This window comes from Myotis brandtii, unplaced genomic scaffold, assembly GCF_000412655.1.
Source record: "Myotis brandtii unplaced genomic scaffold, ASM41265v1 scaffold74, whole genome shotgun sequence".
NCBI lineage: Eukaryota > Metazoa > Chordata > Mammalia > Chiroptera > Vespertilionidae > Myotis > Myotis brandtii.
This window is the reverse complement of record NW_005370944.1, coordinates 735595-759634: the sequence shown is the minus strand read 5'-3', so window position 1 is coordinate 759634 and position 24040 is coordinate 735595. Positions and strand designations below refer to the sequence as shown.

The 24040-nt window shown below is 41.6% G+C and overlaps 1 protein-coding gene and 2 pseudogenes across 4 annotated transcripts in view; 2 read left to right on the top strand and 1 right to left on the bottom strand.

The window, feature by feature from the left end:
* The first annotated feature begins 357 nt into the window (after positions 1–357).
* On the top strand, positions 358–2556 carry LOC106723610 (annotated as a pseudogene).
* Positions 2535–5527, top strand: LOC102257280 (annotated as a pseudogene).
* Positions 5528–8023: 2496 nt separating this feature from the next.
* Positions 8024–24040, bottom strand: part of LOC102256974 (cytochrome c oxidase subunit 5A, mitochondrial) — a 24767-nt gene continuing 8750 nt past the window's right edge. Inside the window, exons 1-6 of one of the 4 annotated variants that reach the window (XM_014530489.1) lie at positions 23052–23145; positions 20207–20293; positions 15804–15920; positions 12705–12826; positions 11377–11499; positions 8024–8144 (exon numbers count right to left, since the gene is read on the bottom strand). In XM_014530489.1, the coding sequence (XP_014385975.1) occupies positions 11386–11499; positions 12705–12826; positions 15804–15920; positions 20207–20293; positions 23052–23121 (510 nt within the window). In that variant the 5' untranslated portion in view covers positions 23122–23145 and the 3' untranslated portion in view covers positions 8024–8144; positions 11377–11385. Of the gene's footprint in view, positions 8145–11376; positions 11500–12704; positions 12827–15803; positions 15921–17809; positions 17835–20206; positions 20294–23051; positions 23146–24040 lie in introns of those variants that run through there. The other 3 variants (XM_014530490.1, XM_014530491.1, XM_014530492.1) reach the window with 3 other exon arrangements.

Below are 24040 nucleotides of genomic sequence, written 5' to 3'. Positions count from 1 at the left end.
TTAAGAACAGTATGCCATATATGCCAGGTCCCTTGAAACATATGCTTTGCAGATGTTTCTTTCCTGCAGCGACTGTGTCAAGCAGCAAGGATGGACCGGCTTCTGGCAAATGGACACAGAAAACAGTGTGGTGATTGTGGGGATGGGGAGGAGAGGTGGGGGAAGGTGGAGGAAGGTACAGGGGACATAAATGGTGATGGACCAAGACTTGGGGTGGTGAACACAAAATACAGTGTACCGATGATGTGTTGTAGAATTGTGCACTTGAAACCTGTATAATAATGTCACCCCAATAAATTTAATAGAAAAATAAAATAAAATTACCTTTTAGAGGCAGACCCTGTGGCCACTGTCAGGGAAGCACAAGCAGCCAATGGAACCTGGAGCAACTACACTGCCACTAAGGTGGCAGTGTTGGCAGCACGACCCAAACCACCAGCATCCGCTCAACGGGGGTCCTGTGGAGTTTTTAAGCTCAAAGTCTGGCTGTGGCTATGGGAGATATGGTAGTGGAGCCTGCCCCCTGAGGCCAACTTCTGAGCCCACGCCTGGCCCACAAGGGAATAATGGGGCTCCTTGCTAAATGTCATCATGGAGAGGGGCGGACACCTATTAGTAATTGAACCCGAAGTGGCCCAAAAGGCCTGCCAGGAGGTGCTGGAGAAGGTCAAGCTTTTGCATGGAGGTATGGCTATCTCTAACAGAGGCATCCCACTGGAGTTGGTTAATGCAGATGGTGTGCACAGTGAGATCCGCTGCCTGGATGATCCATCTGCCCAGATAAGAGAGGAGGAAGAGAGATGGGGGCCATTGTGGCCTCCAGCACAGCCAAGATAGCAAGAAGGCAGTGGCAAAACAACATCTTGGCTGCTGAGACTGAGTAAAAACTCTGAGATGTCCATGGCCGTTTTATAGCTGTATAACTCCAAGGAGCCTAGACTACAAGCCTACATCAACAACTGGCTCTTCTGCTTTCACAATCAGAATGTGGACTTTTTTTTTCAATTACAGTTTACTTTCACAATTTTGTATTGGTTCCCGGTGAACAGAATAGTGGTTAGACAATCATATACTTTACAAAGTGTTTCTTCCCCAATATTTCAATTACCCACGTGGCACAATAGTTTTCACAATATTATTGACTATATTCCCCATGCTACACTTTATATACCTATGACTATTTTGCAACTACCAATTTGTACCTCTTAATCCCTTCACCTCTTTCACCCAGTTCCCCAATTCCCCTCCCCTCTGGCAACTGTTAGTCTACTCCTTGTGCTATGAGTGTTTCAACTTTATTTTGTCCACATATAAGTGAAATCACATGATACTTGTCTTTTTCTGACTTATTTCTCTTAGCATAATACTTTCTAGGTCCACCCATGCTGTCACAAATGGTAAGATTTCATTTTTTTTATGGCCAAGTAATATTTCATTGTATATATATGTACCACCTGTTCTATATTCACTTGTCTATTGATGGGCCATTGATCTATTGATGGACACTTGGGATGCTTCCATATCTTGGCTATCCTATATAATAAAACCCTAATATGCAAATCGACCAAATGGCAGAATGACTGGCAGAACAACCGGTCGCTATGTGCGCACTGACCACCAGGGGGCAGACAATGCAGGAGCTCCTGCATTGAGTGTCTTACCCCCCGAGGGAGGCAACTGGTGGAGGTGATCGGGTGGGCAGGGCCGGCCAGTGGGCAGCACCAGGCCGCCAGCCAAGGCATGTGCCACCCCGATTGCCCTGCCCATGAGTCACCCCACAGATCGGCCCTGATCGCCGGCCAGACCTAGGGACCTTACACTATATATTGGAAACAGTCTCTTAGATTTAAAAATTAAAACCTGGCAAGGCTACTCTAACACTGAAAAAAAACAGGATGATGCAGCAATGACATGCATGGACTCTGGCTTGCACATTTTGTGGTCAGCCCTGATTCTGACACTTATAACTGTGTGACAAAGCCAATTACTTAACTTCTCTCTGCTTCAGTTTTTCCACCCATTAGATGGGGGAAATGGTATTACTGCCTCAGAAGGATCATGTTATGTACTACTTTTTATAATCAGGGCAAAAAAATGTAGCTGCCCTTACAACAGCAAGATGCCTTTCACCGGTATGAAAAGTATGGTCACTGGTGCATGCAGCGTCCTGGATTGCGAGAGGGATGTCCGACTGCCAGTTTAGGCCCAACATCCCCTGAGGGGTCCTGGATTGCAAGAGGACGCAGGTTGGGCTGAGGGACTCCCCCACCCCCATGCACAAATTTCGTGCACCGGGCCTCTAGTTGTAAATAACGCTACAATGAACATAGGGGTGCATATACTCTTAAATGCGTGTTTTGGGTTTCTTCAGATATATACCCACAAATGGAATCACTGGGTCATAAGGCAGTTCCATTTTTAACTTTTTTGAGAACCCTCCATACTGTTTTCCATAGTGGCTGCACCAATCTGCATTCCCACAAACAGTACACAAGGGTTCCCTTTTCTCCACATCCTCACCAACATTTGCCCGTTGTAGATTTATTGATGGTGTGAAGTGATATCTCATTGTGGTTTTAATTTGCATCTCTCTGATGATGAGTGATGTTGGAGGGACATGGACTTCCATTTGCCCCAGTTGTTTACCATGTACATCCACATGGATGAGGACATGGATGATGCTATCAAGCCCTACATAGCCCACCGTTGCTGCTAGAGCATTAATATTTCCCTCTAGTGTGCCTGTTGCTTGGGGCCTACTCTTCAGATATGCACATTTCCACTCAACAACACTCCTGTGGGACCAAGCTACGGGAGATGATCTCAGATGAGCTGAAGCCAGCTCACTGAAAGAGGGAGCCGCCTTCCTTGAGTCCAGTCCCTGACATAGGCAGGGCTGTCTCCCTCTAAAAGAGCTCACCAGTGTCCTAAGTCAGATGCCACCACCAGCATAAGTCTCAGCAGCAATCTGAAATGAATGCCAGCAACCCCAAAGTGGAGAATGAGGATGAGCCTTTCAGACTGGCTCCTTATTGAGAATTCATCAAATTCCTGACGGCAATTGCCACCCCTAACCCCACCCCTTCCTCCAAAGAGCAGAAAACACAGTGGCTGATCTCAGAGCTCTCCCTGTTCAACTGTGAGCTCCCTGAGTCTCACTGCCCACTACTGGCTTTGGCCACCACATTGACCATATCCTGTCCTCAACTCCAAAGACAAGACTCCCTACCTGATCTATGTGGAAGTCCTTGAATGCAAAAACTTCGACACCACCAATGTCCCCACCAATTCCTGAGAATTGAATCCGGGACACACATTCTGTAGAAAACTTGCCCAATTCAGTATCTCCCATGAGCAGGAGGCAGGCAGTTTCAATACTGTTTCCCACTATGACAAGAATGATGAGGCCTGCTCTAACCAGTTGCTCAGTGGTTAGAGTGTTGGCCTTCAGACAGAAGGGTCACGGGTTTGATTCCAGTTAAGGGCACGTACCTGGGTTGCAGGGTCAATCCCCAACCGGGGCACGTGCAGGAGGCAACCAATCAATGTCTCTCACATTGACATTTCTCTCTCTCCCCCTCCCTTCCACTCTCTCTAGATATCAATGGGAGAAATATATCCTCAGGTGAAGATTAACAAAACAAAAAAAAGAATGATGAGCCCCGGCAGTGTGTGTGGCTTGGTGTTTGAGTGTAGACCTATGAATGCCAGCATGGTTAGATTCTCGGTCAGGGAACATTCCCAGGATTTGGGCTTGATCCCCAGTAGGGGGCGTGCAGGAGGCAGCTGATCAATGATTCTCATCATTGATGTTTCTGTCTAATATATATAAAAATATATTTAAAAAAAGAAAAAGAATAATGAGGCCTGGTTAGTGAACAACATAGGGGAGCTGCAGGTGGAGCTCCTTGAATGCACACCAACAGCTGAGACAGTATGTTTTCTGTGTACAATAACATCCAATAGAGCAAGGAGCCTGTGTTCATTGCAGCAGGGTACATACGACAGTGCCTTTCAGAGCAGCTGGTTCACACCCCCCGCCTTCAAATGAGACCCATAAGACCCTTCTACAGTTGCTCTCAAAGAACCCTGGCAGAAAAAAGTGAGGTGATCAGAGAGGGCGTCTGTTATGGCCATCTCCCTAATTGGGAGTTCTATCAGTCACTGTCAAGTATGGGAGATGATCTTTGGGAAGGAACTGTTGACCTTCCAGCTGTTGAAGCAACTGCAGTCCATTTGGGAACAGGGACAAGTGCCCCTGTGGATCAAGCCACACAAGATTCTTGTGATTTCTGTGGACAGTAGCGTGATTGGACCAGTGGTCAACACTGTTCATCTACCAGGGAAAGAAACAGACAGCCCTCCTTGCCCGATTACTTCCTGCAGGAGCATGGCAGTTACACCAGAGGCATTCCTTAGTGCCCAGCACAATTTCATGCAAAGTTGAGCTGACTACCTGCTGCAAGTCAAAGAGACACAATGGGAACATCCTTTTGGACGCAGAAGGCCACATCATTCACATCAACTTTGGCTTCATCCTGTCCAGCACTCCCTGAAACCTGAGCTTTGTGATGTCAGCCTTTAAGCTGACCACAGAGTTTATAGACATAGGCAGCCTGAATGGTGACATATTCACTACTACAAGATGTGGATGCTGCAGGGGCTGATTGCTGCTTGGAAACACAAGGACAAAGTGGTACAAATCATGGAGATCATGCAGCAAAGTTCTCAGCTTCCTTGCTTCCAGGGCTCCAGCACCATCCATAACCTCAGAGATTCCACATGAGCATGACAGGAGCAGCTATCAGCGCCAAACATCATGTGACACCATCCTTTCTCAGGCCCTGGATTGATGGGCATTCAGGGGACCCTCCTGGAGGGCCCTTATTCAAGAATCCTAATTTATCCACCCATCCACCCAAGGGAAATGGAAGGCAAGAAATACAAAGGATCACAGGTGAGTGCAGACTCTTCCAGAGGGTGGGAGAGTCAGCCTTAGGGTCCAGACTTGCTGGGGTTTCCCTGCCTCCATTGGTGCCAGTACTACCACCTGAGAGACTCCAGGATTTAGTGCCCTCCTAGAACAGAGGTGATAAATGTGAGGACATTGGGTCTTTCTTCTCACCAGGATCTGAGAGGTTCTCTCCACAGGCCATCTCTTTTGTTGTTGTTAATCCTCACCTGAGGATATTTTTTTCATTGATTTTTTAGAGAAAGAGTGGGAGGGAGGGGGGAGGGGAGAGAGAGATACACACACATGGATTGGTCATCTCCCACACATGCCTCAACCAGGTCTGGGGATTGAACCTGCAACAGAGATGCATGCCCTTAACCAGAAATTGAACCCAAGACCCTTTGGTCCCTGGGACAACACTCTAACCACTGAGAAAACCAGCCAGAGCTCCAAAGGCCATCTTCTTAATCTGTTCTGGGTCCTAGGAAGGGGGAAAAGAGTGGGTTCCTAGTACTTAGGACTTGATCTTGTGGTTTGCCTTTGGCCATGCTCTTTCCAGATACTGACTCCTAGCTTGAGTTCCCCTTGGTGGGTGAGCTATGGCATAGGGTCCTGCACTTGCTGAGATTCTCAATCACAGGGGCCAGGAAGAGAGTTACACAACCCCTCCAGTATGTGACGGTATTGGCCTAGCCACGGGGAATTCCTTGCCCTAATCCCTTCCCCACACCCAGAGAAATAGCTCTCAATTTTTTGTTTGAAATAAAGTCTTTAGTATAAACAAACAAATGAAATTACCTTTTAGCTAAAGCCCTGTATAAACAAACACTCCCAATTCTTTAGGCTTCAACTTAAATATCATTCCCTTTCTCACAGTACCCATATGTATATTCACAGAACTTTTAAAATCTGCCATGACATTTTTATATCTCTGATTATTCTGTTTAACATCCCCCCCCCCCGCCCCCCATGCCTCCCAGTCTCTAGGATTTATGAGGGCAGGACTATGTTGATATTCATCACGGGAGGAATCTGGAGGAAAAATAGAGCAGGAGAGACTGGGACATTATGAGAGGAAAAGAACTGCCCCGCAGAGGTATCAAACCTAACTATGGCTTACTAACTACACATTAAATAGATGCATGACGCTGTTTTACTTTATTTCACATTTATACTTCTTAAAGTAGGGGAAAGGGAGCTTTTTGGTAGGGAGTCAGCCTTTTATAAAAGGTTATTTGTTAAAATCTTACCCAAACATTTACTAACATTCCCTTACAACCGTTTTAGGAGAAAAGACATCAAAATTTCAACTGTTAGAAAACTATGGTACACCTATACAATGGAATACTATGCTGCTGTAAAAAAGGAATTAGTGCACGAATTTCATGCACCGGGCCTCTAGTGAATAACATAAACTGATGAACAAAAATAGATCCAGAGTCATAGAATCATCTAACAGGCCCTTAAACATCAGAGCAAAGGCTGGGGAAGGGTGGGGTGGGGGGTAAGAGATCAACCGAAGGACTTGTATGCATGCATATAAACATAACCAATGGACATAAACAGTTGGGGGTGAGGGCATGTGCTGGGGGGGTGGGAGTGGACGGAGAGAGGTCAATGGGGGAAAAAGGAGACTTATGTAATACTTTAAAGAATAAAGAATTTAATTTTTTTTAAAAAATGGAAAAAAAATTAACATTTACAGGTGTGATTATGGGTTTTCTCCCCATTTTTATACTTTCCACACTGTATAACAGCATATTCTGTGATAATGAGATTGGGGCATAAACTTGAACATGTTGAAAGAAAAATCTTATTTTCACTTTTCCAGATTAAAAAAAATTATATAGTAAAATAAAAGTGTAAAGATACAAATGATAAAAAAAAAAAAATTTCACCTGAACATTAACCCTATTCCCTGGACACTGCAGTCTGAACTGGCTGTAGTAGAAGTCACTCAGTCCTAGAACCTCTTTATTCAGCAGTGAATATCCAGTATTATGGGGCTTCTAAAGACAGGATTTGTTTATTTTATTAATTCTCTCAAGAAGTAAACCCATGTACTCAGTTCTTTAAGGAGAAAGCCTCCAAATCTACAACAGCAAATTCTTTGATGTCTAAAGTTAGTACCACACTGTCAGGGAATACCTGGCAGGGAAGGAAAGGAGCACTAACAGAGGGCTGGCAACCCTACAGCACATCCTCAAGACTATCTCAATGACCACTTTTAAACTTTACACACCAATTCCCTAAGCCCAGGGTTTGCTGGCCCTATCAACAAGGAAATCTTATATAATAAAGAGTAGGTATGCAAATTGACCCTCATGCCCTCACATCATCACAATATGGCCGCACCCACGTTGCCACAAGATGGCTGCCCCATGTCGTCACAAGATGGCCTCCCCACATCATCACAAGATGGCTGCACCCACACTGTCACAAGATGGTCGGCAGGGGAGGGCAGTTGGGGGCAACCAGGACTGCAGGGGAGGGCAGTTGGGGGCAACCAGGACTGCAGGGGAGGGCAGTTCGGGGCCATCACGCCAGCAGGGGAGGGCAGTTGGGGGCGATCGGGCTGGCAGGGGAGCAGTTAGGCATCAATCAGGCTGGCAGGGGAGTGGTTAGGGGGTGATCAGGCTGGCAGGCAGAAGTGGTTAGGGGCAATCAGGCAGGTAAGCAGGTGAGTGGTTAGGAGCAAGCAGTCCCAGATTGTGAGAGGGATGTCCCAGCAGTTGGACATCCCCCGAGGGGTCCCAGATTGGAGAGGGTGCAGGCTGGGCTGAGGGACACCCCGCCCCCCAGTGCATGAATTTCATGCACCAGGCCTCTAGTTCTATACAAATGACTTTTAGCCTTTAGCTATTTTACCAGTCAGTGTACCCAAATATGTTTATATAGCAATGACTTCCAGAAAATTAAAGTTCTCTCAGCACATAAGGGGATAACAAAACTGTGACACAATGGACCTATAATAAATAGTTCATTTTCTGCTCTTCAATGCAAACACATGGAACAATACCTAATTTCAGTTCAAACTTATTTCCTTTTTATTAACATTCAAGTTACCATGACATGGTTTGGTACTCAGTAAAGGAAAACTTGTTCAAATAAGGTAATATGTTGTCATCAGTATTTCCAGGAGATTGTTTACACTCAAGTAGTATTATCAGTAAATCCTTGGGAATCCTATCTGTAAGAGAAAACATGAAGAATTAGCCAGGTAATAAAGTAAAGATAGAAATCTTTAAAGAAACATGTTACTGTAGCAAGAATACATCCTCTATAACAAAGATTCTTCTGGATTTCTTGCAGGAATCTATCTATATATAGATATATAAAAGCCTAAGCAACCGTTGGACTGTTCGACTGGTAGCTATGATGTGCACTGACCACCAGGAGGCAGACGCTCAATGCACAGGCATGGAAACATGGAACAGACTGATGAATCTCAGAGGGAAGGGGGGAGGGCAGGAAGAGATTAACCAAAGATTTTATATGCATACTAGAGGCCCAGTACATGGATTCATGCACCGGTTGGGTCCCTCAGACTGGCCTGTGGGGATCAGGCCGAAACTTGGCAGTCCGACATCCCCCAAGGAGTCCCAGATTGTAAGAGGAAACAGGCCAGGCTGAGGGACTCCACTGGGGTCCATGCACCAGGCCTCTAGTATTTGATAAAATAAAAATTAAGCCCAAGTGTTTAGACAACCTTTTAAGAATCCATTGTGAAATATGAACCACAGATAAGAGCTTTGAAAATATAACTAGGGCTCTAGCCGGTCTGTTCAGTGGTTAGAGCGTTGGCCCAAGGATTTGATTACGGTCATGGGCATGTACCTCAGTTGCAGGCTCCATCCCCAGCCCCAGTCAGGCCTGTGCGGTAGGCAACCAATCAATGTGTCTCTCTCACATCAATGTTTATCTCTGTCTCTACCCCTCCCTTCCATTCACTAAAAAATCAATGGAAAAAATATCCATTAAAAAAAAAAAAATATATATATATATATATATAACTATGACATCCTCTGTTCTAAATACCTAATTTTTTCCAAGTACTCACAGAAATGTTTAATACCATACAAAAACTTTCCATATATTATAAAGATGAGCTACCTGAATTCAGGGAGGTGGTGTTTGTGGACAAAAACAAAAATTAAGACGTATGCTCCAAAAAACAAGCCCCAAAGTGGATTACATTTTCTGCTTAGTCTGTCAGTAGGATATTTAATAGCTCCTAAAATAACTTTGGGTCTACTTTTATTTAAGTCTCATTTTTTACCTCTGAGAAGAGTATGGCCTTAGTAAATGCTTATACAGAACATGTGGCATAGTGGGTGCAATGAACTCTGAAACCAGTCTGCCTGGGTTTAAATGTAGACTTTGGACAAGGTGCCTCAGTTTGCTCATCAATAAATAATAAAATAAATAGTTGCCTGTGGACTCAAGGGTCCCAGGTTCGATTCCAGTCAAGGGCATGTACCTTGGTTGTGGGCACATCTCCAGTAGGGAGTGTGCAGGAGGCAGCTGATCGATGTTTCTCTCTCATCGATGTTTCTAACTCTCTATCCCTCTCCCTTCCTCTCTGTAAAAAATCAATAAAATATTTTCTAAAAATCATTTAATCCTTATAAACAATCCTGTGAGGTGGTTACTATTATTATACAGTGGGGCCTTGACTTACGAGTTTAATTCGTTCCGTGACGGAGCTCGTAACTCAAATTACTCGTATGTCAAATCAAAAAGTGAACGAGTGAGACACGTGATGCTGGGCTGATGTTGTGGCGTTCACTGTGACCGTTCGCTGTGCCAACTAGGGGTGGGGTATCTGAAGCTGGCTCTTAACCCGAATTTTAGCTCGCAACTCAAAGCAAAAAATCGGCCAAGAGACGGCTCCTATCTCGAAAAACTCGTTAGTCGGGACACTCGTAAGTCAAGGCCCCACTGTATAATAATAGTAACCACCTCACAGGATTGTTTATAAGGATTAAATGAGCTACTATTTATATAGCATTTAAAACTATGCCTGAGCCCAGCGGGTGTGACTCAGTGGTTGAGCATCCACCTCTGAACTAGGAGGTCATGGTTCAATTCCTGGTCAGGACACATGCTTGGGGTTGCAGGCTCGATCCAGTAAGGGGCATGTAGGAGATGGCTGATCAATGATTCTCACCCATTACTGATGTTTCTACTTCTCTCTCCCTTCTTCTCTGAAATCAATTTAATATATATAAATTGTGCCTGACACACGTCAAGAATTATATACACCGCCCTGGCCAGTGTGCTCAGTGGTTAGTTTCGGTCAGCACACCAAAGGGTCTTGGGTTCCACTCCCCTTCAAAGGCACCTACCTGGGTTGCAGGTTCAATCCCTGGATTTGGGCACCTGCAGGAGGCAACCAGTAGATGTGTCCCCCCACTCTCTTTAAAAAGTCAATGGGAAAAATATCCTCGGGTGAGGATTAGCAAAAAAGAATTATATACACTATACATGTTTGTTAAATAAAATTAAAATATGAATTATTGCTTTTCATATTTTCTGTTTTACAAAGGATTTTCTGCACACTGCTCACTACCTAGACAACCTAATTGTTACCTAATCTGTTTTCCATAGAGAATAAGTTTTTATTATTGATGAAAATTTACTTGACTATTAAATTCTAACCTGGGCACACACAAAAAAGCATCAAATTAATAAAACCCTACTGTTAAAAAAACAACAACAAAAAACAACAACACACGTTGCCCAGCTGGTGTGGCTCAGGTGTTGAGCGTCAACCTATGAACCAGGAGGTCACGGTTTGATTCCTGGTCAGGGCACATGCCCAAGTTTTGGGCTTGGTCCCCAATAGGGAATGTGCAGGAGGCAGCTGATCAATGATTCTCTCATCGTTGATACTTCTATCTCTCCCTCTCCCTTCCTCTCTGAAATCAATAAAAATATAAAAACAACAACAACAAACCACATGTTAAAAAGCATACATGATAAACATTTTGAATGCAGTGAACTATCTTTAGTTTTTTGGAGGTTAATGGGCTGGAATGAGGGAAGGGTACCCAGAGGGCTTGAACTCTAGGTGAAACCAATAATTTCTTGGTGGGATAGAGGGGAGGAGATTAAAGCAAATATGGCAAAATAATAATATCCGAAAATCTGGGTGTGATTACATTTATTCTCTATGCTATTTATGCTTAAAATATTTTATATAGATTTTTTTGTAAAGGAGGTCTCTACTTGCCTTTATACCAGTAAGAGAACAATTATAACAACTAAAAAATAACAATCCTAGCTCCTTAAAGTTATCATTGGTACTCTAAATCTCTATGCTTACAGCCTCTAACAAGACATTCCTGAGAACACTGAAATGTCACTCATTCACATCTCCCTGGATTTTTTCCTGCTTTATTCAGTGGTATGTTGCTTACCGATGGGATTTATACTTTGTCAAGGCCCAGTTCCTCTGGAGTGGAGATTCCCAGTTCATTTAAAGTTGGTCTAAGTTCCTGGATGACATAAGGGTAGATTTCCTTATGCGGTCCTGCTTTGTCCTGATGGCAAAAAAAAGAAAATTCACATTTAGCTCTCTGAGAAGCCTTATCTATTTACAAAATGAACTTGAAAATGCTTTTAATCACATATGCAGAGGCTACTTTTAAGTTAACATATTTGTTCAATAAAGAGAGCAACTTTGTGGGCAGTAGTCAAGGTAGGTTTTTAAAAACACTTTGAAAATAACTAAATCCAGAAATATTTTTTTTCAAAGCCTGAGTTATTGGAAAACAAGGTGGTGATGACAGAATTTTGTGAATGTAATTAAACATGCCCAGCAGGCAATAGGAATAATTAAGTTAACAGAGGAAAAGTTTTTACATTTGCTTCTAATTTGAGACCCTAACTGAATTAACTACTGGTGCTGAATGAATTGACAGCCTACAGAACCCTAAATTATCTTATCCATTGTAGATAAAGTAATCTCACACTTTCTTTTTTACAGACCTTGAATTTCTTTCTTATATTCCATATTCTTTCATGGAGAGATACACTTAGAGAATACTTATTTTCAGGGTAAGAGAGTTTTCATGAATATTCACCATAACATATATTAAAAAGTCAAATGGACTAAGATACTGCCAAACTGCTATTCTCCTGCCTTTAACAAATTCTAAGTCTCCTTAGTTATATTTTTTAAATTATAAAGTTCTTACTTAAAATGTAATGTATTTAATTTGCAATTATAAAAAAACAAAAACTATAATTAAACAACAGGGAGAATATGTCCACCTACATTTTCATCTATATGTATTTTAATAAAATGGGGTCACACCACAAAAATTATCTCATAATTTTCTTCAGGTAATATGCAATAAATATGTTTAATGTAAATATGTTTAACGTTAAACACATTTGTGTAATAACCACTTCTGGAAAGTCTCATCTTAAGAAACTACTAACAGCATTTAATTTCCTATCACAAATAGCACAAAGATAAATTATAGTTAAACCTTTGTACATACTTAAGATAAATTCTTAAATGGAAGTGCTGAACAAAAGAGTATCAAGCACAATTTTTCAGGCCTGGGATAAATTCTGTCAAATTTTATTCCAGAAAAATTATTAACTGCATTGTAAATTCCCTCTAGTTATATAAGAACTAATTTTAGGTTATCTTAACAAATTGAAAAATAAAGAATATACTGATACCTAGTCAATAGACCACATACTTCCAGAACAAGTTTAATACTATTTCACTGACCTTAACAACCTCTAGGATGCGAACAGCACTAGCAAAATCATTTAACCGTCTGCATGCCCGCAAAGCAGCATCAATGATTTTGGGTTCTGGAACCAGATCATAGCCAACAAGCGTGTTCATCCCTGTCAAATTAAAAAGAGGGGCCATATCAACCTGAAATATTCTCACTTAAACTATAATTTAGTTATCTATATTTTTATTGAAACATAGACATATGATCTTGTGATTTATAATATATATTTGGTCTGTTTCTGACACAGAACCGCCAACCTTCCTTGGAATTTTCTAAGTGATGGGAGCACAGTGGTGCCTCTTGTTATATTAAGGAGATAACTTTTGGACTCCCAAGAGTGGGTGTTGGATGCCAGCAGAGACCAACGCTGTGGACAGAAGATTGAAATTTTCACTCCCATTTCCTGATATGCAGGGAGGAGAGAGGGGCTTGAGGTTAAATTAATTGCCAATGGCCAAAGACTTAATCAATCATGACTAAGTATGAAGCCTCCATAAAAACCATAGGACAGTCCCTTGGTCCTTTTTTAGAGAGCTTCCACACTGGGGTACTAGAATGCTTCCATGAGCCACTGTGCCGGGCTCCAAGCTCCGCGAGGATAGAAGCTCCTTCATTTGGGACCTTACCTTATGTATCTCTTCATCTGGCTGTTGATTTGTATCTTTTAATAATCTTTGTATAAATTGTTAATCTAGTGAGTAAACATGTTTTCTTGAGTTTTCTGAGTCATTGGAACCCGAGAAGGGGGTGGTGGGAACTTCTGATTTGTAGCCAGTAGGTCAGAAGCACAGATGAACAACCTAGGCTTGTAACCAGCCTCTAAAGTGCAGGGTAGTCTTGTGAGACTGATTTCTTTACCTGTGGAATCTGATTCTACTTCTGGGTAGGGTAGATACTAGTAATGCCACACTGAACTGAATTCTTGGACAGCCTACTGGCGTCCAGACTTGTTTGTTGATGTAGGGAAGCCTACATATACACATTGGAATTGGGTCCTGGAACCTATTAGGCCTCTATTCTCTTATCTATACAATGAGAGAATCTACTTTTAACAAATTTACTTTTAACAGATGGTAATATCATAATGACTCTTCCACAATAAATTAGTGGAAAGAACTATGCACTATCCTACAGATTAAAGGAAAACAATAAAAAACAAAAAGAAATAAAAAAGACCCAAAAAACCCAACCAAAGAATTCCTTAGATGCAAACACTATTTTCATAATAATTTGCTGGTTTCATTTCAATTAAGGTCATTTTAAACTCATATCTTTAACTCGTAGTACAACGTATGCACGTTGGTTGCTTTAAAATAGATTTGATTGGAAAATAATCTAAAAACAACCAGAGAAATGCGAAAGGAGAGTTAATGAAGCCCAAATGAAGACATTAAAGAGATATAGAGCCTGGTAGGTGTGGCTCAGTGGCTGAGTGTCAAGCTATAAACCAGGAGGTCACAGTTCGATTCCCAGTCAGGGCACATGCCCAGGTTGTGGGCTCCATCCCCATTAGAGGGCATGTAGGAAAGAGCCAATCAATGATTCTCTCTCATCATTGATGTTTCTATCTCTTTCTCTCTCTCCCTTCCTCTCTGAAATCAATAAAAATATATTTTTAAAAAGAGAGAGAGAAACATTAGTGTGCAGACTCAAACATTCAACCAGAAAATAATTGGGCGTGATTACTTTGAGCTTTGAACAAAATAACACAATATTTAAACAAAGGACACCAGTGACTATAATGCTAGACTATAGTCACAGAGGCTGAACTCTTGGTCTCAGATAAATTGCCTACACTTAAAGCTATTTACATCTAACTATTAAGACTAGTTATCACCTGGCCGGCGTGCCTCAGTGGCTGACCATTGACCTACAAACCAGGGGGTTGTGAATTGATTCCAGGTCAGGGCATATGTCTGGGTTGCTGATCAAGGATTCTCTCTCATCATTGATGTTTTTTTCCTCTCTCTCTCTGAAATCAATAAAAATGCATTTAAAAAAAGAAAAAGAGCCCTAGCTGGTTTGGCTCAGTGGATGGAGCATCAGCCTGCGGACTGAAGGGTCCCGGGTTCGATTCTGGCCAAGGGCACATGCCTGGGTTGCGGGCTCGATCCCCAGTGGGGGGACATGTAGGAGGCAGCCGATCGGTGATTCTCTCTCATCACTGATGTTTCTCTCTCTCTCTCCCTCTCCCTTCCTCTCTGAAATCAATGAAGAAATATATTTTTAAAAAAAGAAAAAGAAAGATTAGTTACCATTAATGCTACTTACTCATGTTAAATGCACATCTGCAAATTTAGGAAAAATAAGTTCTAGCTTATTTAGACTGGACACTTATTCAGGGCAAGACAAATCATAATGGAGAATGAAAATAACAAAAAACCAAAACTATAACTAAGAGGGGAGAAGAACCAAATAACTACTTGTATAAATTATCTAAAAGATACAAAATTTAACTCTTGCTCACCTTGACATTATAGCAGTGGTTTCAATCAGAGGTGATTTTGTCCCCCAGGAAACATATTTGGTTGTCATAATTGGGGGTGGAGGGCATGGGAGTGGATGGCACCTAGTGGGTAGAAGCCAAGGATGCTGCTAAACATGTTACAATGCAAAGGACAGCCCTTGCAACAAACAATTATTTGGCCCTAAATACCACTATGCCTGCTTTAAAACCTTGCTTTACAGGAAACACTATGGAAGCTATACTATTTTCTTTTCTTTTTTAAAATATATTTTTATTGATTTTGGAGAGAAAGGGAGAGGGAGAGAGAGATAGAAACATCAATGATGAAATAGAATCATTGACCAGCTGCCTCCTGCATGCCCCCTAACTGGGGATCAAGCCCGCAACCTGGGCATATGCCCTTGACCGGAATCAAACCAGGGACCCTTCGGTCCACAGGCCAATACTCTATCCACTGAGCCAAACCAGTTAGGGCTATAATATTTTCTAACTGCAAGTTGCATGAGAGGACTCGGTTAACATGAAGCATGTTTTGCTTTTAACACAGTAGTAGAAGACTACAAAACAGTTCATAATTCTATGTCAAAATAGACTGTTTAGCAATCTATATTACAATTACCTTTACACAATTTCTGGGCATCAATATCTGGCTTGTTGAAGTATGTCACCCAGCGAGCATCAAATTCCTCATCTGTCTCATGTGACCCATGGGAGTAGCAGCGAACTGACTGGATACCTACAATGGAGAAATAATAACTTCAATGTACAGAAGTACTTAATATATCCTGTTAATACAATTAAGTTATATTTTTTTGTTTGCATTTCCCATTAAAACACATCCTATATAATAAAAGGCTAATATGCAAATTGTCCCTGCTGCAGGAGTTTGACTGACTGGGAGTTACACATGTGCTGACCACCAGGGGGTGGTGTGGAACATGGCGGGTGTCAGCAATGTGGCGCTGGCAGCGGGCGGCAGTGGAGGCACTGCCGGCCCCAATGGGCCCCGAAGAGTGGGACCGCGGCGGGATGGTGGAGCAGGTGAGTGGGCAGCGCAAGGCTAAGGTGGGTGCGAAGGGAGGTCCCGGCTGGCAGCCGCTAGAGACCCTACCCGTGCATGAATTTCATGCACTGGGCCTCTAGTATAACATAAAATCTACCATCTTAACTATTTTTAAGTGTACAGTTCAGTAGCATTTAAATACATTCAGTGCATTAAGTTTTGAATCAACTGTATGTCACAGTAGGAAAATTACTCAGCAGGTCAAATGAAACAAATTTTATGTATTGATATGAAAAAAATCTTTAAAAAAAATTAAACAAAGAAAAGCAGAACACAGAGTATTATAGGTGTATGTTTATGCTCCCCTTGCCTCCCAATGTGTAATGCTAACTTGCAATTGTTAACATTGGTTATCTTTGGAAGGAAAAACTTTATTTATTTATAAAGACAGTCCTCGGGTTATGTAGGACTTGATGTATGTCGTTTCATGGTTACGTCGCCATCTCCCATTTATTTATAAAAAAAAAAGTCCCATCATTTCGACGTATGTACATATGTGCTTTATGTTTTCTATTATTTATTTAGTTATTTATTTATTTTAATTTCTTTATTAAGATATTACAGTGTCCTTATTATCCCCCCATTACGCCCCCCGTTTTTTATTATTTATTTACCACAAGTAAAGGTCAGGAATTGTTATCTTTCTTTTATTTTATTTTTACTGTTTCACTTCATTACTGCTGTGTATGTGCTCCATGTGAGTGACGTAGGTGCTTATGTAGGTGGGTTCCGACTTATGGCGAAAATTGTGTTCCATCACACCGTAGGAACAGATCTCCGACGTAACCTGAGGACCCACTGGACACTTCCAAAATGTCCGAATTTTTACAATAAGCAGAGTATTAATTCTTAATTCAAAATAATGTTCATTCTAGTTTTTTTTTTTAATATCTAAAAACATTTATTGATTTTAGGGAAAGAGAAAGAGGAAAGGAGAGATGGGGAAGAGAAACATTGATTTGTTCTACTTATTAATGGATTCATTCGTTGATTCTTGTATGTGCCCTGACTGGGGATCGAACTTGCAACCTTGGTATTCGATCTAACCAGCTGAGCTACCTGGCCAGAGCTTCATTCTAGTTCTTAAATTAATTTATAAGATATATTTTTCATAAATTAAAAAAAATTGTATGCTTTCTATTCTATATAATAAAAGCCTAATATGCTAAATGTCTGACCGTTCAACCAGTCACTATGACGTGCACTGACCACCAGGGGGCAGACGCTCCTAGCAGTAGGTTAGCTTGCTGCTGGGGTCCGGCCGATTGGGACTGGGCGAGATGGGCTGGACATGCCCTAGAGCCTTCCCTGGCTTTAATGGCCCTGATCTAGATGAGCTGGATATGCCCTGGAGCCAACCTCCCGTGGTCCTTCCCTGGCCTCTAAAGTATTTCTTCTAATTAATTTCCTTTCAATGTGCATGAATTCGTGCACCGGGCCTCTAGTTAAATTATATTCCAAAATAAATTATACATCCTGACAAAGCAATAGTAATTTTTAAAAAAACACTATAAAATTTCTAAGTGAGATACTAAAATATGTGTCAAGAAAACAAGACTCACTTAGCATTCTGCTCCCAATCATTATACCCTTTGTAGTACATATGAAAAGCCTTTCCATTTTAGTTACTGCCTTTCAAATGGACACTGAATTAGGAGTTAGGAAATGTAGAATCTTTCTAAACAGCCTCTGTATGGTAAGGGATGGAGGAGAAGGAAATTTTACCTTTGGGTTTTAGGAAACAGCAAGTTTTATCTTCCTTATTTGTAAAATGCAGATACCATTACCTTATCAGATTATGATGATTAAAAATGAAAGCCATCAGGGGGCAGATGCTCAGTGGTTGACTTATGAACCAGAAAGTCACGGTTCAATTACTGGTCTGGGGACACGCCCTGGGTTGCGGGTTCGATCCCCAGTAGGGGGCATGCCGGAGGCAGTCCATGTGTGATTCTCTCTCATCATTGATGTTTCTATCTCCCTCTCTCTCCCTCTTTCTGAAAATCAATAAAAACATATTAAAAAAATAAAAATAAAAATGAAGGCCAGGTAACACTGTCTAGGACTTGGCACTTTGTAGAAGGTAGCAAATAAATGACAACTATAAATTGATCCTTGTCTAAAAATGTCTTAACTGACCTCTATTAATGGATATCATAATTTATAGAAATAAAACATTCTTCAAATTGTATTTTCTATTAGATGAATTAGACAAGCTTGGTATAGCGTCTAGTTATTTTTAAAGGCTTATCAAATAAAACAACCCCCCCCCACACACGCATGCATGCACACATGTGTGCGCCCTGGCCAGGTAGGATAGTTGGTTGGAGTGTTGTCCTGATATGTCAAGGTTGTGGGTTTGATCCCCAGTCAGGGTACACACAAGAATCAACCAATCCTATATAATAAAAGGCTAATATGCAAATCAACCGAATGGCGGGACGACCGGTTGCTATGATGCACACTGACCACCAGGGGGCAGATGCTCAACGCAGGAACTGCCCCCGGTGGTCAGTGCGCTCCCACAGGGAGAGCGCTGCTCAGCCAGAAGCCAGGCTCACAGCTTGCGAGCGCAGCGGTGGTGGCGGGAGCCTCTCCCATCTCTGTGGCAGTGCTAAGGAGCAGTGAGCTGAGCGGTAAGGAGCAGTGAGCAGGCAGGTGGTAAGGAGCAAGGGGTCCTGGACTGCGAGAGGGCGCAGGCCAGGCTGAGGGGACCCTCCCCCCACGAGTGCATGAATTTCATGCACTGGGCCTCTAGTGAATGTATAAATAAGTGGAACAACAAATCGATGCTTATCTCTCTCAAAAGATTAAAAAAGAACAATTGCCCTAGTCAGCTTGGCTCAGTGGATAGAGCATCAGCCCTTGGACTGAAGGTTCCAGGGTTCAATTCCGGTCAAGGGCACATACCTCGGTTGCAGGCTCAATCCCCGGCCCTGGTTGGGGCATGTGCAGGAGGCAACCAGTCAATGTGACTCTTTCACATTGATGTTTCTCTCTCTGTCTCCCTCCTAACCACTCTCTCTAAAATAAATGGAAAAATATCCTTGGGTGAGGATTAAAAAAACAAAGAATTGAGCAAAACAGAAAAAAAGGAGAGAAAACTCATGGACATAGACACCACGGTGATTGCGGGGGTTGAGGGTGGAGGTGGAAGAGGGCATAGAGGGGATAAAGGGTGATGGAAAAGATATATATATATATATATATATAAAACTACACAGAAACCTTGGGGCTCTACATATATTCTGAAATTTAAATGTCAAATATATCCGATACACCTTTACTGCTGTAACTGGCAAGAGAAAGTGCAAAAAATAGAAAGAAAATAAGAAAAAAAAGAAACCAGAAAAAGGTGAAAAGATGGAATACTTGCCAGTTCTTCAGATGGAATGTCACTGCTAGATCAAGCAAAAGGATTCTCACTTAAATCACCATTTGATCCTATTGCAAAATACCTGCCATCAGTCACAGAAGACCCCCCACAAGTCCAAATCTTACCAGAGACCTAAATTTCCATCACAATCTGAGCCCAGAATGAAGTGAGACATGTATATAAATGGGCTGGAATTGGATACTCTTTAATTTCTATGACAAGAAAAAAGAATGAATCTATAGACCTAAGTATTTGGCAAGTACAAACATTTAGTCAAAACTATACAGGACTAATATTCACATTTAATATATCAGAAAGCATAGATCACAATGCTTCTACCTGCTGTTATCCAAAATTTATAAGCTACCTTTTTCAAAAACTAAAGTTATCCTTACTAAATACTTAAAGCACAAGTGTAAAATGGTACAATCACTTTGGAAGACGGTTTAGCAATTTCTTATCAAGTTAAACACACACCTACCATATCATCCAGTAATTGCACTTCTAAATATTTACCCAAGAAAAATGAAATATATGTATTTTCTCCCCAGAGGTAATTATTAATTAAGTGTATCTTTCTTACCATAAAGTGTTTCATGATAACCAATTCTTTTCCTCACTGCTGGGCATGGATTCATCAGATGACTGGTAGCTTTGTATTGTTTTCTAACTGTGAAAAAGATGACCAGCAGCTGCAAATCCCAGTCAAGGAGATCAATGGATCACCTTTAATATTTGTTTACCTTCCTTCTGGGGAGTTCCAAATTACAAACTGGTTGTACAGTGAAACTTTATTTGTTCCAGAAGGCTGTTTGAGAAGTGATTTGTTGGAAAACCGAATGATCCCTCTTCCACCCCGTTAGAAATAATGTAAATTAATTCGTTCCAGACTCCCAAGTGATTGTTTTAAGCTTTTCTTATATACAGTACATATTTAATATATTGTTTAATCTATAAACAAACATTTATTTTCTTAAACTTATCGAACCACCCCCTTCTAGCCTTAAACTAATCACTTTTACTACTCGTTCCAGGGGCATCTTTCAGGAAGTCAGTGTGCAGCATCTTCACTTTTTCATGTATCACTGTTTCCAAAATGCTGTGTTGGGCTGTTTTCATTTATACAAATCAACAACAGTTTTTCTACCTCTTCAATTGCCTGTGATCATTGTTTCTTACATACCCTTAGCAACGTTAGCATTAAAAATATATTGTTATTGATTTCAGAGAGGAAGGGAGAGGGAGAGAGAGAGATAGAAAAATCAATGATGAGAGAGAATCACTGATCAGCAGCCTCCTGCACGCCCCCCACTGGGGATCGAGCACACAACCCTGGCATATGCCCTGACCATTGGGAATTGAACCTTGACCTTCTGGTTCATAGGTCAATGCTCAAACACCAAGCCACACCCCATTGGGCAATGTTAGCATTCTTGATGGCCTCTTTATGTTTTAAAATTGTGCTAACTGTCCATTTCACCAGCAACAAAAACATAAAAATATTCACAGTACAATTTCCTAAGATGTTAACAAAGAGGTTCAGCGGTAAACTGACTCTAAACTGAGTCTCATTCTCTCCTTTGTGTGTGGCCTACGAGGCGCTTTTTGTCATCTCCTAGAGGCTTTTTGTCACCTTGCAGAACTGAAGTTTTGTTCCACATGGAGACATTTTTCCTGTTAACTTAGTCGAGCACCAAATTGTTCAAGATATATATATAGTGGGAAGGTGATAAAAGGTACCACTTAGCCTTGGCTGGCATGATTCAAAGGTTGAGCATCGACCTATGAACCAGGAGGTGACATCTCGTTCAATTCCTGGTCGGGACATGTGCTTGGGTTGTGGGCTGGATCCCCAGTGTGGGGTATGTAGGAGGCAGCTGATCAGTGATTCTCTCTCATCATTGATGTTTCTATTTCTTTCTCCCTCTCCCTTCCTCTCTGAAATCAATAAAAAATTTTTTTTTTTTTAAAAAAGGTACCTCTTAAATTCAGCCCTGCACCAAGAAAGGAAAAAAAGAAAACTCCTCCCACCCTTCCCAAATTATCAAGGTAAGGATATAGGAACCAGGACTGTGTAAGTTTTAAGGGTTGACTAGAGAATCTAGTAGTTGTTTAAAACATTTTAATGATCTAATTCAGCAGTTCCTGGAAAACAACTGTTTCAAAATTGGAGACTTCTTCATGGACCAAATATAGTATTTGGGTTGCTACTTAACGGGAGCAAACTTGAGGCCCCCTCAGGTTAACCTTTTCAGAACTCCTTCAAGTATACTCTCATTTGGTCTTGGAGCACCTCATGCAAGAACCTTAATTTTTAAAATTTTTTTTTCAGAGAGGAAGGGAGAGGGATAGATAGAAACATCAATGATGAGAGAGAATCATTGATTGGTTGCCTCCTGCACGCCCCCCACTGGGGATCGAGCCCAAAACCTGGGCTTGTGCTGTGGACCAGAATCAAGCCCAGGACCCTTCAGTCCACAGGCTGACGCTCTATCCACTGAGCCAAACTGGTAGGGCCAAGAACCTTCATTTTTTCTAACTTTCAATTGCATAAAAACCTCTTCAGTCTCTACCGATAAACCCCAACCTATAATATGCAAAAATGAAATGCAGTATAATAAAGCAAATATGTATTAAGCGTTAGTGCCAGACAAGGTGCTAAGACGGTGATGGCGAACCTATGACATGCGTGTCAGAGGTGACACGTGAACTCATTTTTTTGGTTGATTTTTCTTTGTTAAATGGCATTTAAATATATAAAATAAATATCAAAAATATAAGTCTTTGTTTTACTATGGTTGCAAATATCAAAAAATTTCTATATGTGACACGGCACCAGAGTTAAGTTAGGGTTTTTCAAAATGCTGACACGCCGAGCTCAAAAGGTTCGCCATCACTGTGCTAAGAGTTACTTTATCTCACTTAAAACATCACAACCAAATATCCTGATTTTAGCCAAGAGGCAACTGAGTCTTAAGGTTAACTAATGTGTCCAAGGTCACACAGCTAGAAAGCAGCTGACACAACCGTAAACAATACTGACTCCTTGTGGCAAATATTTAGGTCTAAGGGACAAATATCTAAAATATAACTTTCTGTTTACGAATTAAACTCTAAGAGTGGGAATAGAACACTTAGGAGATAAACTACTATGTCCAAAGGTACTAAGAAAAAAAGAATCCCCTTAATTTACAGTTTGCCAGAAACCTCTGGCCTTTTCCTTTACCTGCCACAAAATATAGTAATTCTTTTGAAGGTCATAAAAACCTCCCCAAATGTGTCTATATGAAAAAATTATAGTATTTGCTACTTTCACATTTAGATAAGGAAAGAATAAAGAACTATAAAACCTGATAAACATCAGATGGGCCAAAAATAACACAAAACAGAAAATTGTTCTACCACTAAAAACGAGAAAATTGTTTTACCACTAGTTAAGGAGTCAGTTTCCCAAGATGGGCTTTGGTTTCTTCTTCTATAATATAAGATGGTCTCCATGATCTGATGTGCATGCCAGCCTTACCATTCTATGATAAATGATAAAATCTTAAATTGAATGAAGGGAAACATATTCCTTAGGTGTGTAAATGTCTACTTAAAACACTCAAAATAGCCAAGCAAACCTTATTAGTTTTGAGTTTGTGAGTTTATATGTTAAAATATGTATGGTTAGGGGCTAAATGATGTAGCATATACATCCATCATGGACCAAGATCAAACTGTGGTTATAATAATTAAAATTCTAGTGCTGGGCAGTCACTGGGAACACATATATTAGGAGAAGGAAAAATAAGAGACAGGAATCAGCAAAGCATTTCATACTCCAACAAACAGGCTTTAACCTGAAGCAAACAATAAAGCCTCCCCACATCTGTAGATCCCAGTATTCCTGGACCGTGGTACCCCATTTTCGAAACAGTAATGGCCTCTTTCAGACCTCAGGAAACAACCACACACGTGGAAGAATTAGATCGTGGCAGAGCAGTTTCTAAAATTTAACAGAACGGTCTGTGAAGGTAACCCACAAAACGCCAACCGAGAAAATGCCTGATTAAAAAAAAGTATACTGTGTCCCACCAAGGAAGCATATTGTGTTCATCAAAAGTGGGGCGGCGGTGCCCGGGTACACTAAGGGACCTCCCCCGCCCCTACACTGAGCGGCGCGTCCGGCGGCTCAATGTCACCTTCGCCAAAGCGCTGATGGCGGCGGACACTCCCAATCAGGTGGCCCCTGGGGTCAGCGCAGGGGTATGACGGTCACGCCCCGGGGACCGCAGGGGTCGGGTTGACGCGGGAAGTGCGCTGGGACCCCTCTTTGGCGCCCACGGAAGGTCCACACCTGACCCGTCCGCAGTGGCCACACAAGAAGTCGCTGAGGTAGGCCCCGGGGGCGCGTCCTCGAGTCCTCCAGGCCGGA